Source organism: Salmo salar, chromosome ssa04 (assembly GCF_905237065.1).
Source record: "Salmo salar chromosome ssa04, Ssal_v3.1, whole genome shotgun sequence".
NCBI classification, from domain to species: Eukaryota; Metazoa; Chordata; class Actinopteri; order Salmoniformes; family Salmonidae; genus Salmo; species Salmo salar.
Window position 1 is genome coordinate 85,389,758 of NC_059445.1, and position 17,965 is coordinate 85,407,722.

Sequence of the window (17,965 nt, forward strand, 5' to 3'; positions counted from 1 at the left end):
AGAGGAGGGTGAGGGGAGAGTTCATCACCAGTGTATCTATGCATTCTAATAAGGCCTCTCTGGAAAATAAATATGCAAATTAATTTGTCATCAGAAGAGAAAATAGAGGACAGCAGCGGTGCATACAGGAGGGGCTGGAAGAAGGGGTGTCAGAGTGTGTGTGTGTTTATGTGTACGTGCATGTGTGTGTGTTCAGGTGTTGGGGGGGTATTGGGAAAAGGGAAATAAGGAAAGGGGGGAGAGAGGCACCACAGAGGAAACAAGGGGAGAGGTATGGGGGTACAGCCGGGGAAAAGAAGGAAAGGGGTGGGAGGTATAAACGAGAGACAGGAGAAGGGGATGTGGGGGGAGGAGAGACAGGAGCACTGAGCTATAAATGAAGGGGGCATCGTTTTTCAGATATTTGTAGCAGGGGCGGTACGGGTACCTCATCGCCCCGCCTTCTCGCCTCTGTACCCCGAAACCCCCGTAACCCAAAGAACCCCCATACCCCCTCTTCGTTTAATGTTTTTCCTCTTGTAAATTCAAATCAGAAAACGACACTTAACTAAATATGGATAACAAAGGATGAAATATTAGCATTTTACTCTATTTTACATTAGTCTTGTTTTTTTTACTGTTCCCTCCTTTAGAATAGTAGTACAGCAATTATTAGTATTAATACAGAAATTATTCACATTATGAATAAGCATATAATCTTATATTATCATCAAATGTATCAAATTGATTGGATTTCATAATTATTATTATTATTAAATACAAAGTCCTCATCACACCAGTCAAGTCAGTGGTACTCTAGGCTATATTACCGGCTAGCTAGCAGAAACATATCTTTTTCAGACCTCTAGGCCTTCACAGTGTCTGTGTCGCAGCAACTTGAATCTGCTGTTCTTCTCCATTCGAATCACATTGTTCAAGTCTAGACAATAAGATGTAATACATTTGTATGGCCAGTGGGAGGCGGTACACAGACGGCTTGTTTCCTCATTCGAAAAAAGGGGGGAAGGTAAAGTTTGTTACACAACCGGCGTCAAGCCCCCCCCCCAAAACCGGAAACAGAACGTTTCGACCACGATAGAGGGATACGCTATGGAAAGCAACACAACACCGGCAGGAGTTGATTCATTATTGTGATCATCACCATCGTCTCTAAATTGAATAAAGTATGCTCTTTAGCGAGGTAGGTAAAAAAAAACAACCTGGTTTTAAGGTCCAGCGCATTTTCGAACTGCTCGCTAGCTATCTAACGTTAGCTTGCATTGCTAATAAGCTAGCTATCCACCACCACCTTTCATTAGCAAGCTAGCTAACGTTGGTATTTTTGTGTTTAAGAGTTTCATACGGTATCACAGCAGCAATGGATTCATGTATGATAATATAAACTGTATTTTGACATTATTATTAACAATTAAGGACGTACCTGTAACTTTAAGTTATTAGCGTGCGATCCAAACGTAATGCCAACGTTTTGCTACGTTAACTTTGCTAATGTGTTGTCCCCCCCGTAGCCCTTCATGCGGAGGAGGTGAGCCTGGTTGGTCACAGGGATATGGTAATGTATAGTGACTAGCGCTGGACACAACAACAACAAGGAACAGCAGATTTGCCTGTGATGAGTTGCGAAGGCACTGGTTTGGGGGCCCTGGGCCCACTTGCAGGGTATTGGGAAAAAGTCAGTCGAACTCATTGTCTTCCTCTCCTCTACCCTTACTGTCACTTGTGCAAAGCTATTTTGGATTTAAGGATTTATATTGGGTATAATATCCTTATTGTATCCAAATCAAAATCCAACAAAAAGAATACTCAAATGAAAATTGGAAATCTTTGCTTTCGAAAGGCGAAACGTTTGTGTGGATGTTTTTTTGTTGTTGAGGGTTATATCAATTTCTATGCCTCCTGGTACATCGCACATAATGCATGTCCCTGTGAATTCCTTCTCAAATCAATGAACTTCATTACGATTGGACTGGACTTTGTAATATTTCAGCTCTGATACTTTCATAGTCGCTCTAACAAACTCAATGATCCTGTGTACTCTGACCTGATACTCCAGTGTACTATATGACATTGACATATTATCTAAATATCTTATAATCAATGATACTGTATTTGATACACTTAAACAGGGGGTGGACCAACTCCAGTCCTCGAGGGTCTGATTGCCGTCACACTTCTTTAACACAGCTGATTAATCACATTGTATTCTAAACTGAAGATCGTGATTAGGTGATTATTGGAGTCGGGGGCTGTGGCACCTATCAGGACCTCGAGCACTGTAATTACCCACCCCTGCACTAAAGCACTGAATTATATTTAGAAAGATATTGAATGATATTCCATGTTACTGTATGACACTCACCTGTGCTCAATTATGCTGTACGATGCTCTGTGATGCCTTACGGTATGTTGTCTCCTAGGCGACAAAGCTGCCCTCCACTTCTCCTGATATCGATCAGGTTATTTAACATGTTCTTTGTTGTCCATAATGATTGGTCCCTGCAGATCCAGGAGCGCTCAGACTCGTTGGAGACCTGTCCATGGTGTGCTGCTAAAGGGCAGACTCAGGCCCTGCGTTCCTATAGGATTGGCATCCAGGACTTCGTCACCCTCTGCACTGACCCGCAGGTAGGCTAATGCTAACACGCACACAATCAGCACGACAAAAACAGTGGGGTATTTCACACAGCAGGGCCAATGAGTGAGGATCAAAGACACACGTTTTAGTAGTTTGTCTGAAACGAGACGCCCGATTTTAGTAGTTTGTTATAGAAACATGTCTGAAACAAGATGCCCGTTTTTGAGTAGTTTCCTGTAAAAACATTGTTTCAGTGTCTTGTCCTGTGTCTAGGTTGGCGTAGTGGCAGTATTAGGAGGGACTTAAGGCATGGGTGAATTATGTTACTGTTGGTAGTCAATGCAGCCAGACACTGTGCTAAAGTGTCCTTTCACTGTCCTCCTGCTAAAGTGTCCTTTCACTGTCCTCCTGCTAAAGTGTCCTTTCACCGTCCTCCTGCTAAAGTGTCCTGTCTCTCTGCTAAAGTGTCCTTTCACTGTCCGACTGCTAAAGTGTCCTTTCGCCGTCCTCCTGCTAAAGTGTCCTTTCGCCGTCCTCCTGCTAAAGTGTCCTTTCGCCGTCCTCCTGCTAAAGTGTCCTTTCGCCGTCCGACTGCTAAAGTGTCCTTTCACTGTCCGACTGCTAAAGTGTCCTTTCGCCGTCCTCCTGCTAAAGTGTCCTTTCGCCGTCCTCCTGCTAAAGTGTCCTTTCGCCGTCCTCCTGCTAAAGTGTCCTTTCGCCGTCCTCCTGCTAAAGTGTCCTTTCGCCGTCCTCCTGCTAAAGTGTCCTTTCGCCGTCCTCCTGCTAAAGTGTCCTTTCGCCGTCCTCCTGCTAAAGTGTCCTTTCGCCGTCCTCCTGCTAAAGTGTCCTGTCTCTCTGCTAAAGTGTCCTTTCACTGTCTCTCTGCTAAAGTGTCCTTTCACTGTCTCTCTGCTAAAGTGTCCTTTCACTGTCCAACTGCTAAAGTGTCCTTTCACTGTCCAACTGCTAGTGTCCTGTCTCTCTGCTAAAGTGTCCTTTTGCCGTCCGACGTTATAGAGAGTGGATGTTGTCCTGTAGCGTTGTCCTGGACCTCACCTTGAAAGAAAGAGTAAATACAAGTTCTAGGTTGAAGAAGTTTCCCAGATAGTTACCCGTTAGAATCATTTCTTCCTTCAGCGCCGGTTCTTGCCAGGCCGTAAATAACAATGATGTTCTTAATTGACTAACCTGTTTTTAAATAAACCTACCTATCTAAATAACCTCTACCCTCTCTCCCACAGTGTCTGTTTCCCTTGGTCTCCAGGCCTTTGGAAGATGTCCTGGCCAGCCTCGTACCCCCTCTACCCCAAACACAGACGGGGAGGAAGAGGAAGAGTCCCTGTGGGTTGGAGAACGGAGACTCTGTACCTTCCCCCAAAAGCGCACGATCAGAGGAGGCCGTATCACAGAATGAGATTCGCCCAGTCGCCAGGATCCCCAGCATCCAACTCCATGGGGAAGGCTGTTTTAATAGGACGAAGCACACAACGCCAGTACAGAAGGAGAGAATCAGCCAATCAGAACCCACAGACATGGAGCTGGTGGATAAAACCCTCAACTATCCACTTCCTGAGACTGAGAGGGAAGGGGCCAATGGATACCACAAGGATTCTGATTGGCCGATCCCAGAGGAAATGGACCAGGAAGTCCTAGATGAGGATGAAGAGGGAGAAGATGGTGTCTTTCTCCCAGAGAAGACTGTACCTACGTCACAACTGGCAGTGTCTTTTGTAGACACTGAGCCTGCACCAAAGGAGGTTATCTATCCCTTAGACAAGGCTGTATTTGCCCTAGAGAAGACTTTATCTCTCCCTCCGGTAGCCGTTTCTGCCCCAGAGAAGATTTTACCTCCCTTACACTTGGCAGTTTCTGCCTCAAAGAAGAATGTGGCTGCCCCAGAGAAAGCCTTGGCTCCACAGGTAACTGTCCCTAATTTACAGGACACAGTCCGTCTCCTAGAGGATCTGATTGCCCCAGGGGAGACTGTCCCTCTGCTAGAGGATTCTCTACCTGTCCCAGGGGAGGCTGTCCCTCTGCTAGAGGATTCTCTACCTGTCCCAGGGGAGGCTGTCCCTCTGCTAGAGGATTCTCTACCTGTCCCAGGGGAGGCTGTCCCTCTGCTAGAGGATTCTCTACCTGTCCCAGGGGAGGCTGTCCCTCTGCTAGAGGATTCTCTACCTGTCCCAGGGGAGGCTGTCCCTCTGCTAGAGGATTCTCTACCTGTCCCAGGGGAGGCTGTCTCTCTGCTAGAGGATTCTCTACCTGTCCCAGGGGAGACTGTCTCTGCCATGGAGGAAGATGCGGAGGGAAAGGAGCCTGTCCCTACCATGGAGACTGTCCTGGTCTTGCAGGAGGCTCTAACTGTCTTAGAAGAGGCTACACCTGGCATGAAGGACGGTCTAAGTGTCTTACTGAAAAATAAGAAGGATGAAGAGGTTCTAATCGCCTTGGAGAAGAAGGAAGAAGTCGCTTCACTTGGGGCCTTGGAGGCTGTGTCTATACCTGCTATGATTGAGGTTGTCCCTGCTTTAGAGAAAGAGGAGGATGATCTGCCTGTCTTTGACGAGGAAGAGAAGATGCAGGAGGAAGAGTGCCCCCCACAGGGGGGGTGTAGACCCTGCAGTGTGGACCTCAGTCAGAGCAAAGTGCCTGATAGTCATGATGAGGAAGATGAGGAAGATGACGGTCCTATCAGAGCTAGAAGAAGAGCTCACAACGCCCGACGTCTAAGCACTGAGGATGAGGAACAGGAAGTAAGCGTCAAAGAGGAAGTGGAAGTCCTGACACCGCCGCCGAAAAAGAAAAGGGGCCGGCCAAGAAAGACTGCTGTTATTAAATATACGCAGGAAGTGTTGCCCGACTTTGACCCGGAAGTGATCTCGACGGGGGAGTTGGTCCCAGTTCCCGGACCTCACCTGTTCTGGAGGAACGAGCACAGTCTGGATTGGCTGAACACCTTGCTGATAGCGTTGGTCCACTGTCGCACCCTGAGGGACAGACGACCCATCAAGAGGCCCACTGTAGGTCAACCTGTCTGGGATCTGTGTGAGAGGTACGACCGGGCCTCTAGTCTCAGCACGGCCTACCAACACACTGGCGCAGGTGGGTGGACTTATCTATCTGCTAAGGTTTATTTGAACTGATGTACCACATTGGCAGCTAAGAGCTGAATATCTATTTGGAATTGGACAGAATGTATTCGTACGCTCTCTGGCTCTGATCCAATACAGCTGCTGAGTATCTCTTGTGTAATTCCTCTCAATTTGACATTGGACAGCATTTTCCACTTTCCAGAGAAGTCCTAAACAAGTAGTATTTTTCTTATTTTTTGTTTTTTTGGTCCTACATGAATGTTTACACCTAATTTGAGTCCGTCTCCCTGTCTCTCACCTCTCTCCAGATGGTGTAGTCAGAGTGCCCTCTGCGGTGTTACAGAGGGTCCAGACTGAGATGCAGGCCATCAGGACGGCCATCTTTAAACTGCTGGAGCCTCTACTGAAATGTAAACTGGGTAAGAATCTGAGTGCATACGTTTTAAGAATGGTTGGCCCGCCCCCTCCCCCGCGGGGAGTCAAACCCCACAATCCTGATGTTGCGAGAGCCATTCTCTACCAACTGAGAAGTTTCCACTTGAAGGAGAGTCTTCTCCCTGTGTGATCACTGCCAACTCTCTGGTAATGAATGACTGAGCACAGAATTCATCCCAACCCGTCCTCCAATTTAGAACATCGTAGTTCAGAATGATTGTTTTATCATATAACACGTGTGACCTGCTAAAAAAAATCGCCCCGAAAAACACTCATAAGTTATCCCCCAAATTAGGGCTGGGCGATATATGGAATTAAGTCGATTAATTTGAATTTATGTCTTTGTGCGATATTCCAAATTCCTGTATCGTGGAGTATTTAAACATGTTTTTTTTTTTGTTGGTATTTTATGTTCGCTTGTTCCCATGTTGTCTTTTTGGTCTCGTCTCCTTCACTCCTCTGTCCTGTGCACCTTCCCGTTTACACCAGAGGTCTGTATGCCCTCGAGCGGCTAGATGTCCTTGGTTGATGCTTATCTATAAAAACCCTCTTAGGCCTCACTCCCCCCTCCCCCCTATCTGAGATATCTACTGCAGCCCTCATCCTCCACATACAACACCCGTTCACTCCCCCCTATCTGAGATATCTACTGCAGCCCTCATCCTCCACATACAACACCCGTTCACTCCCCCCTATCTGAGATATCTACTGCAGCCCTCATCCTCCACATACAACACCCGTTCTGCCAGTCACATTCTGTTAAAGGTCCCCAAAGCGAACACATCCCTGGGTCGCTCCTCTTTTCAGTTCGCTGCAGCTAGCGACTGGAACGAGCTGCAACAAACACTCAAACTGGACAGTTTTATCTCAATCTCTTCATTCAAAGACTCAGTCATGGACACTCTTACTGACAGTTGTGGCTGCTTTGTGGGATGTATTGTTGTCTCTACCTTCTTGACCTTTGTGCTGTTGTCTGTGCCCAATAATGTCTGTACCATGTTTTGTGCTGCTACCATGTTGTTACTTGGCGTGGCTTGATATCGTTAGTAAAATGTTGGTATCGTGATACTTGGCCTGATATCGTTAGTGAAATGTTGGTATCGTGATACCTGGCCTGATATCGTTAGTAAAATGTTGGTATCGTGATACTTGGCCTGAGATCGTTAGTAAAATGTTGGTATCGTGATACTTGGCCTGATATCGTTAGTGAAATGTTGGTATCGTGATACTTGGCCTGAGATCGTTAGTAAAATGTTGGTATCGTGATACTTGGCCTGATATCGTTAGTGAAATGTTGGTATCGTGATACTTGGCCTGATATCGTTAGTGAAATGTTGGTATCGTGATACTTGGCCTGATATCGTTAGTGAAATGTTGGTATCGTGACACTTGGCCTGAGATCGTTAGTAAAATGTTGGTATCGTGATACTTGGCCTGATATCGTTAGTAAAATGTTGGTATCGTGATACTTGGCCTGAGATCGTTAGTAAAATGTTGGTATCGTGATACTTGGCCTGAGATCGTTAGTAAAATGTTGGTATCGTGATACTTGGCCTGAGATCGTTAGTAAAATGTTGGTATCGTGATACTTGGCCTGATATCATTAGTAAAATGTTGGTATCGTGACACTTGGCCTGAGATCGTTAGTAAAATGTTGGTATCGTGATACTTGGCCTCATATCGTTAGTAAAATGTTGGTATCGTGATACTTGGCCTGATACTTTTTTTCCCAAGATGGCGTAGCAGTTCAGACGTCCTCTACCCTCCTCTTGTCGTGTCCCGTGTATATATATATTTAAAAAAAAAAAAAATTCACTTATCTTTATATATATATATATATATATATATATATATTTTTTTTTATTCTAAATACTCAACCTCAAAGCACTCTCCTGCAACCCGCCTCACCAATTTAAAAAATAAAGTATTATTTACCTCATCTGAATTCCACAACAGAAGCTAGCAAGTGTTTAACCATTTTCACTGGCTAACGTTGAAGTTCAGCTAGCCACGGTTAGCTGTCCTCAGCTATCCATTAGCTCGAAAAGCTATCGCCAGTTTTTGTACAGCGCGACTCAGACCAGAGCATACCGGACCTATTCTCTCTCCTTTCCCCGATTTCTACCGCAGGCTCTGGACATTTACACCTGGATCTTGCAGCTAACTAGCTGCTACCTGAGTGACTATTGGCAACGTCGGTCACGGAATTAACACACATTATTACGGAGCTAGCCAGCTAGCCAGCTGAAGAGTTCCGTCAGCCACTCCTGGGCTATTCCTGAGCTAGCCAGCTGAAGTGTCTCCTGGGCTACAACTCACCTATCCTGACCCGTTTTACTGCCGATGCGGAGCCCCATCGGGTCTTCACGACTGGACCACCGACGTTATCTGCCCGAGGGAGTTATCCAACTGGCCCCTCCGTCGCGACGTAACCTGATCGCCCATCTGCGGCCCGCTAATCGTTAGCTGTCTTTTCGGCTGCGATCTGAATAGGTCTATCGGACACTTTTCTTGGGCCACTATAACTAACTATTTTGCCAACTTGGACTGGTCCCCCCTTCCATACGGAACCCCACTAACCCACAGACGGAAACGCACGAGGTGGCTAAAAACAGACCTCCCTCCCATCTTCCACCAGCTTGCTACCTATGGCCCGGCTAGCTGTCTGAATCTCACTGGACCCTTTGATCACTCGGCTAAGCATGCCTCTCCTTAATGTCAATATGCCTTCTCCATTGCTGTTCTGGTTAGTGTTTATTGGCTTATTTCACTGTAGAGCCTCTAGCCCTGCTCATTATACCTTATCCAACCTCTCAGTTCCTCCACCCACACATGCTATGACATCTTCTGGTTTCAATGTTTCTAGAGACAATATCTCTCTCATAATCACTAAATGCCTAGGTTTACCTCCTCTGTACTCACATCCCACCATACCTTTGTCTGTACATTATACCTTGAAGCTATTTTATCGCCCCCAGAAACCTGCTCCTTTTTCTCTCTATTCTGGACGTCACAGACGACCAATTCTTATAGCTTTTAGCCGTACCCTCATACTTATTCTTCTCTGCTCCTCTGGGGATGTAGAGGTGAATCCAGGCCCTGCAGTGCCTGGCTCCACTCCTACTCCCCAGGCGCTCTCTTTTGATGACTTCTGTAACCGTAATAACCTTGGTTTCATGCATGTTAACATTAGAAGCCTCCTCCCTAAGTTTGTTTTATTCACTGCTTTAGCACACTCTGCCAACCCGGATGTCCTAGCTGTGTCTGAATCTTGGCTTAGGAAGTCCAACAAGAACTCTGAAATCTTCATCCCTAACTACAACGTTTTCAGACAAGATAGAACGACCAAAGGGGGCGGTGTTGCAATCTACTGCAGAGATAGCCTGCAGAGTTCTGTCCTGCTATCCAGGTCTGTACCCAAACAATTTGAACTTCTACTTTTAAAAATCCACCTCTCCAAAAACAAGTCTCTCACCGTTGCCGCCTGCTATAGACCCCCCTCGGCCCCTAGTTGTGCTCTGGACACCATATGTGAACTGATTGCCCCCCATCTATCTTCAGAGCTTGTGCTACTAGGTGACCTAAACTGGGACATGCTTAACACCCCAGCCATCCTACAATCCAAGCTTGATGCCCTCAATCTCACACAAATTATTAATGAACCCACCAGGTACAACCCCAAAGCCGCAAACACAGGCACCCTCATAGATATCATCCTAACCAACGTGCCCTCTAAATACACCTCTGCTGTTTTCAACCAAGATCTCAGCGATCACTGCCTCATTGCCTGCACCCGTAATGGGTCAGCGGTCAAACGACCTCCACTCATCACTGTCAAACGCTCCCTGAAACATTTCAACGAGCAAGCCTTTCTATTCGACCTGGCCCTGGTATCCTGGAAGGATATTGACCTCATCCTGTCAGTAGAGGATGCCTGGTTATTTTTTTTAAATGCCTGCCTCACCATCTTAAATAAGCATGCCCCTTTCAAGAAATTTAGAACCAGGAACAGATATAGCCCTTGGTTCTCCCCAGACCTGACTGCCCTTAACCAACACAAAAACATCCTGTGGCGTTCTGCATTAGCATCGAACTGCCCCCGCGATATGCAACTTTTTAGGGAAGTTAGAAACCAATACACACAGGCAGTTAGAAACGCCAAGGCTAGCTTTTTCAAACAGAAATTCGCTTCGTGCAACTCCAACTCTAAAAAGTTCTGGGACATTGTAAAGTCCATGGAGAATAAGAACACCTCCTCCCAGCTGCCCACTGCACTGAGGATAGGAAACTCTGTCACCACCGATAAACCCACTATAATTGAGAATTTCAATAAGCATTTTTCTACGGCTGGCCATGCTTTCCACCTAACTACCCCTACTGCATTCAACAGCACTGCACCCCCCACAGCTACTCGCCCAAGCCTCCCCCATTTCTCCTTCTCCCAAATCCATTCAGCTGATGTTCTGAAAGAGCTGCAAAATCTAGACCCCTACAAATCAGCTGGGCTTGACAATCTGGACCCTTTCTTTCTAAAATGATCTGCCGAAATTATTGCAACCCCTATTACTAGCCTGTTCAACCTCTCTTTCGTGTCGTCTGAGATTCCCATAGATTGGAAAGCAGCTGCTGTCATCCCCCTCTTCAAAGGAGGTGACATTCTTGACCCAAATTGCTACAGACCTATATCCATCCTACCCTGCCTTTCTAAGGTCTTCGAAAGCCAAGTCAACAAACAGATTACCGACCATTTCGAATCCCACCGCACCCTCTCCGCTATGCAATCTGGTTTCAGAGCTGGTCATGGGTGCACCTCAGCCACGCTCAAGGTCCTAAACGACATCGTAACCGCCATCGATAAGAAACAATACTGTGCTGCCGTATTCATTGACCTGGCCAAAGCTTTTGACTCTGTTAATCACCACATCCTCATCGGCAGACTCAGTAGCCTTGGTTTCTCAAACGATTGCGTCGCCTGGTTCACCAACTACTTCTCTGACAGAGTTCAGTGTGTCAAATCGGAGGGCCTACTGTCTGGACCTCTGGCAGTCTCTATGGGGGTACCACAGGGTTCAATTCTTGGGCCAACTCTTTTCTCTGTATACATAAATGATGTCGCTCTTGCTGCTGGTGAATCTCTGATCCACCTCTACGCAGACGACACCATTCTGTACACTTCTGGCCCTTCTTTGGACACTGTGTTAACAACCCTCCAGACGAGCTTCAATGCCATTCAACTCTCCTTCCGTGGTCTCCAACTGCTCCTAAACACAAGTAAAACTAAATGCATGCTCTTCAACCGATCGCTGCCTGCACCTGCCCGCCTGTCCAGCATCACTTCTCTGGACGGTTCTAACTTAGAATTTGTGGACAACTACAAATACCTAGGTGTCTGGTTAGACTGTAAACTCTCCTTCCAGACTCACATCAATCATCTCCAATCCAAAGTGAAATCTCGAATTGGCTTCCTATTTCGCAACAAAGCATCCTTCACTCATGCTGCCAAACATACCCTCGTAAAACTGACCATCCTACCAATCCTCGACTTCGGCGATGTCATTTACAAAATAGCTTCCAATACCCTACTCAACAAGCTGGATGCAGTCTATCACAGTGCCATCCGTTTTGTCACCAAAGCCCCATATACTACCCACCACTGCGACCTGTACGCTCTCGTTGGCTGGCCTTCGCTTCATAATCGTCGCCAAACACATTGGCTCCAGGTCATCTACAAGACCCTGCTAGGTAAAGTCCCCCTTATCTCCGCTCACTGGTCACCATAGCAGCACCCACCTGTAGCACGCGCTCCAGCAGGTATATCTCTCTGGTCACCCCTAAAGCCAACTCCTCCTTTGGTCGTCTCTCCTTCCAGTTCTCTGCTGCCAATGACTGGAACGAACTACAAAAATCTCTGAAACTGGAAACACTTATCTCCCTCACTAGCTTTAAGCACCAGCTGTCAGAGCAGCTCACAGATCACTGCACCTGTACATAGCCCATCTATAATTTAGCCCAAACTACTACCTCTTCCCCTACTGTATTTATTTATTTTGCTCCTTTGCACCATATTATTTATATTTTATCTCTGAACTTTCTTCAAACTACAAATCTACCATTCCAGTGTTTTACTTGCTATACTTTATTTACTTTGCCACCATGGCATTTTTTTGCCTTTACCTCCCTTATCCTCTCTGGGCTTGGCGGGACGAATTCGTCCCACCTACGTAACAGCCACTGGCAGCCTGTGGCGCGATTTTCAAAACGTTAAAAATCCTATTACTTCAATTTCTCAAACATATGACTATTTTACAGCCATTTAAAGACAAGACTCTCGTTAATCTAACCACACTGTCCGATTTCAAAAAGGCTTTACAACGAAAACAAAACATTAGATTATGTCAGCAGAGTACCAAGCCAGAAATAATCAGACACCCATTTTTCAAGCCAGCATATAATGTCACCAAAACCCAGAAGACAGCTAAATGCAGCACTCACCTTTGATGATCTTCATCAGATGACAACCCTAGGACATTATGTTATACAATACATGCATGTTTTGTTCAATCAAGTTCATATTTATATCAAAAACCAGCTTTTTACATTAGCATGTGACGTTCAGAACTAGCATACAGAACTAGCAAACTTCCGGGGAATTCGCTAACATTTTACTAAATTACTCACGATAAACGTTCACAAAAAGCATAACAATTATTTTAAGAATTATAGATACAGACCTCCTCTATGCACTCGATATGTCCGATTTTAAAATAGCTTTTTGGTGAAAGCACATTTTGCAATATTCTAAGTACATAGCCTAGGCATCACGGGCTCGCTATTTAGACACCCGGCAAGTTTAGCACTCACCATAATCATATTTACTATTATAAAAGTTTGATTACCTTTTGTTGTCTTCGTCAGAATGCACACCCAGGACTGCTACTTCAATAACAAATGTTGGTTTGGTCCAAAATAATCCATCGTTATATCCGAATAGCGGCGTTTTGTTCGTGCGTTCCAGACACTATCCGAAATAGTAAAGAAGTGTCGCGCGCATGGCGCAATTCGTTACATTTTTCTCGTAGAAAAGCGATAATATTCCGACAGGGAATCTCCTTTTCGGCAAACAGAGGAAAAAATCCCAAAGGCGGGGGCGGTCGGGGTCACGCGCATAAGCCCAGAGTCCCTTGATCGGCCACTTGAGAAAGGCGATAATGTGTTTCAGCCTGGGGCTGGAATGACGACATTCTGTTTTTTCCCGGGCTCTGAGCGCCTATGGACGACGTGGGAAGTGTCACGTTAGAGCAGAGATCCTTAGTAAATGATAGAGATGGAAAAGAAGTTCAAGAAATGGTCAGACAAGCCACTTCCTGTAAAGGAATCTCTCAGGTTTTGACCTGCCATTTGAGTTCTGTTATACTCACAGACACCATTCAAACAGTTTTAGAAAATTTAGGGTGTTTTCTATCCATATGTAATAAGTATATGCATATTCTAGTTACTGGGTAGGAGTGGTAACCAGATTAAATCGGGTATGTTTTTTATCCAGCCGTGTCAATACTGCCCCTAGCCCTAACAGGTTAACTCACATCATTTGCTCACATTTATATAGTCTTATTTTTTTTTATTTTTTTTATTTTTTCTACTGCATCATTGATTGTATGTCGTTTTACTCCATGTGTAACTCTGTGTTTTTGTATGTTGTCGAACTGCTTCGCTTTATCTTGGCCAGGTCGCAATTGTAAATGAGAACTTGTTCTCAACTTGCCTACCTGGTTAAATAAAGGTGAAATAAATAAAAATAAAAAATATCGTTAGTAAAATGTTGGTATCGTGATACTTGGCCTGATATCGTTAGTAAAATGTTGGTATCGTGATACTTGGCCTGAGATCGTTAGTAAAATGTTGGTATCGTGATACTTGGCCTGATATCGTTAGTGAAATGTTGGTATCGTGATACTTGGCCTGATATCGTTAGTGAAATGTTGGTATCGTGATACTTGGCCTGATATCGTTAGTGAAATGTTGGTATCGTGATACTTGGCCTGAGATCGTTAGTGAAATGTTGGTATCGTGATACTTGGCCTGAGATCGTTAGTAAAATGTTGGTATCGTGATACTTGGCCTGAGATTGTTAGTAAAATGTTGGTATCGTGATACTTGGCCTGAGATCGTTAGTAAAATGTTGGTATCGTGATACTTGGCCTGATATCGTTAGTGAAATGTTGGTATCGTGATACTTGGCCTGAGATCGTTAGTGAAATGTTGGTATCGTGATACTTGGCCTGATATCGTTAGTGAAATGTTGGTATCGTGATACTTGGCCTGAGATCGTTAGTGAAATGTTGGTATCGTGATACTTGGCCTGAGATCGTTAGTAAAATGTTGGTATCGTGATACTTGGCCTGAGATTGTTAGTAAAATGTTGGTATCGTGATACTTGGCCTGAGATTGTTAGTAAAATGTTGGTATCGTGATACTTGGCCTGATATCGTTAGTGAAATGTTGGTATCGTGATACTTGGCCTGAGATCGTTAGTAAAATGTTGGTATCGTGATACTTGGCCTGCTATCGTTAGTGAAATGTTGGTATCGTGATACTTGGCCTGATATCGTTAGTAAAATGTTGGTATCGTGATACTTGGCCTGATATCGTTAGTGAAATGTTGGTATCGTGATACTTGGCCTGAGATCGTTAGTAAAATGTTGGTATCGTGATACTTGGCCTGAGATCGTTAGTAAAATGTTGGTATCGTGATACTGGGCCTGAGATCGTTAGTAAAATGTTGGTATCGTGATACTTGGCCTGAGATCGTTAGTAAAATGTTGGTGTCGTGATACTTGGCCTGAGATCGTTAGTAAAATGTTGGTATCGTGATACTTGGCCTGAGATCGTTAGTAAAATGTTGGTATCGTGATACTTGGCCTGAGATCGTTAGTAAAATGTTGGTGTCGTGATACTTGGCCTGAGATCGTTAGTAAAATGTTGGTATCGTGATACTTGGCCTGATATCGTTAGTGAAATGTTGGTATCGTGATACTTGGCCTGATATCGTTAGTAAAATGTTGGTATCGTGATACTTGGCCTGATATCGTTAGTAAAATGTTGGTATCGTGATACTTGGCCTGATATCGTTAGTAAAATGTTGGTATCGTGATACTTGGCCTGAGATCGTTAGTAAAATGTTGGTATCGTGATACTTGGCCTGAGATCGTTAGTAAAATGTTGGTATCGTGATACTTGGCCTGATATCGTTAGTAAAATGTTGGTATCGTGATACTTGGCCTGAGATCGTTAGTAAAATGTTGGTATCGTGACACTTGGCCTGAGATCGTTAGTGAAATGTTGGTATCGTGATACTTGGCCTGATATCGTTAGTGAAATGTTGGTATCGTGATACTTGGCCTGAGATCGTTAGTAAAATGTTGGTATCGTGATACTTGGCCTGAGATCGTTAGTAAAATGTTGGTATCGTGATACTTGGCCTGAGATCGTTAGTGAAATGTTGGTATCGTGATACTTGGCCTGAGATCGTTAGTGAAATGTTGGTATCGTGATACTTGGCCTGAGATCGTTAGTAAAATGTTGGTATCGTGATACTTGGCCTGAGATCGTTAGTAAAATGTTGGTATCGTGATACTTGGCCTGAGATCGTTAGTAAAATGTTGGTATCGAGATACTTGGCCTGAGATCGTTAGTAAAATGTTGGTATCGTGATACTTGGCCTGAGATCGTTAGTAAAATGTTGGTATCGTGATACTTGGCCTGATATCGTTAGTGAAATGTTGGTATCGTGACACTTGGCCTGATATCGTTAGTGAAATGTTGGTATCGTGACACTTGGCCTGATATCGTTAGTGAAATGTTGGTGTCGTGACACTTGGCCTGATATCGTTAGTGAAATGTTGGTATCGTGACACTTGGCCTGATATCGTTAGTGAAATGTTGGTATCGTGACACTTGGCCTGATATCGTTAGTGAAATGTTGGTATCGTGACACTTGGCCTGATATCGTTAGTGAAATGTTGGTATCGTGACACTTGGCCTGATATCGTTAGTGAAATGTTGGTATCGTGACACTTGGCCTGATATCGTTAGTGAAATGTTGGTATCGTGACACTTGGCCTGATATCGTTAGTGAAATGTTGGTATCGTGACACTTGGCCTGATATCGTTAGTGAAATGTTGGTATCGTGATACTTGGCCTGAGATCGTTAGTGAAATGTTGGTATCGTGATACTTGGCCTGAGATCGTTAGTAAAATGTTGGTATCGTGATACTTGGCCTGAGATCGTTAGTAAAATGTTGGTATCGTGATACTTGGCCTGAGATCGTTAGTGAAATGTTGGTATCGTGATACTTGGCCTGAGATCGTTAGTGAAATGTTGGTATCGTGATACTTGGCCTGAGATCGTTAGTAAAATGTTGGTATCGTGATACTTGGCCTGAGATCGTTAGTAAAATGTTGGTATCGTGATACTTGGCCTGAGATCGTTAGTGAAATGTTGGTATCGTGATACTTGGCCTGATATCGTTAGTGAAATGTTGGTATCGTGATACTTGGCCTGATATCGTTAGTGAAATGTTGGTATCGTGATACTTGGCCTGATATCGTTAGTGAAATGTTGGTGTCGTGATACTTGGCCTGATATCGTTAGTGAAATGTTGGTATCGTGACACTTGGCCTGATATCGTTAGTGAAATGTTGGTATCGTGACACTTGGCCTGATATCGTTAGTGAAATGTTGGTATCGTGACAACCCCACTCTGAAAATAGCCACGTTTTTCTTGCAGTTAACGCAGATGTTGTTGTTGTTGTTCCCTCACCAGTTAGCATCCCCCTATCTGAATCTCTCCTAGAAGTTAGTCTCAACCATGTCTTCTTTAACTTCATGACTAACACGCACATTCCCTAACATTACCTTTTGATTCCAGATGGACCCGATTTGACCTGACCCTTGACCTCACCATGACCCCTGCTGTGTTGTCTCCTCTCCTGCAGGTCAGAAGGAGAGGCTGGTTTTCGCCCTGCCTCTCCTCCTCGGGGCTGACTCCTGGGCCGAACAGCTGTTCCAGCACGCGTATGACTGGCAGTTTCAGTGTATCTCAACAACTTGCCAGCATGCCACCAAAACCAAGTAAGAGTCGTCGTTAACTTGTTTGGCCCAGTTTTCTGGACGTAGATTAAACCTAGTCTTGGACTAAAGAAAGACTATTCAATGGAGAATATATCAAATCTAATGTTATTGGTATCAGTCACATGGTTAACAGATGTTAATGCGAGTGTGGCGAAATGCTTGTGCTTCTAGTTCCGACAGTGCAGTAATATCTAACAAGTAATATCTAACAATTCCCCAACAACTACCTTATACACACAAATCTAAAGGGGTGAATGAGAATATGTACATATAAATATATGGATGAGCGATGGCCGAGCGGCATAGGCAAGATGCAGTAGATGGTATAAAATACAGTACATACATGTGATATGAGTAATGTAAGATATGTAAACATTATTAAAGTGGCCAGTGATTGGGTCTCAGTGTAGGCAGCAGCCTCTCTGAGTTAGTGATTGCTGTTTAGCAGTCTGATGGCCTTGAGATAGAAGCTGTTTTTCAGTCTCTCGGTCCCAGCTTTGATGCAGCTGTACTGACCTCGCCTTCTGGATGTTAGCGGGGTGAACAGGCAGTGGCTCGGGTCTACAGTATTGATCTTTTTTGGTCTTCCTGTGACATCCATTTCTCGATCAGTGATTTAGTGATCAATATCCTCATTAGTCGTCATCCTAGAAGATCTGTTTTTGACAACTTCTTTATTTTTCATGGTAGTCCCACTGCAATACTGTATATTCTCACTGCAATACTGTAGA

General features: G+C 44.6%; 1 protein-coding gene across 1 annotated transcript in view; it reads left to right on the forward strand.

Annotated features, from left to right (window-relative positions):
* The first annotated feature begins 1,027 nt into the window (after positions 1-1,027).
* LOC106604011 (uncharacterized) overlaps positions 1,028-17,965 on the forward strand; it is a 28,129-nt gene continuing 11,191 nt past the window's right edge. Inside the window, 5 exon segments of the mRNA XM_045717433.1 lie at positions 1,028-1,180; positions 1,509-2,625; positions 3,817-5,677; positions 5,976-6,086; positions 17,099-17,234. Coding sequence (XP_045573389.1) covers positions 2,467-2,625; positions 3,817-5,677; positions 5,976-6,086; positions 17,099-17,234 — 2,267 coding nt within the window. The 5' untranslated portion in view covers positions 1,028-1,180; positions 1,509-2,466.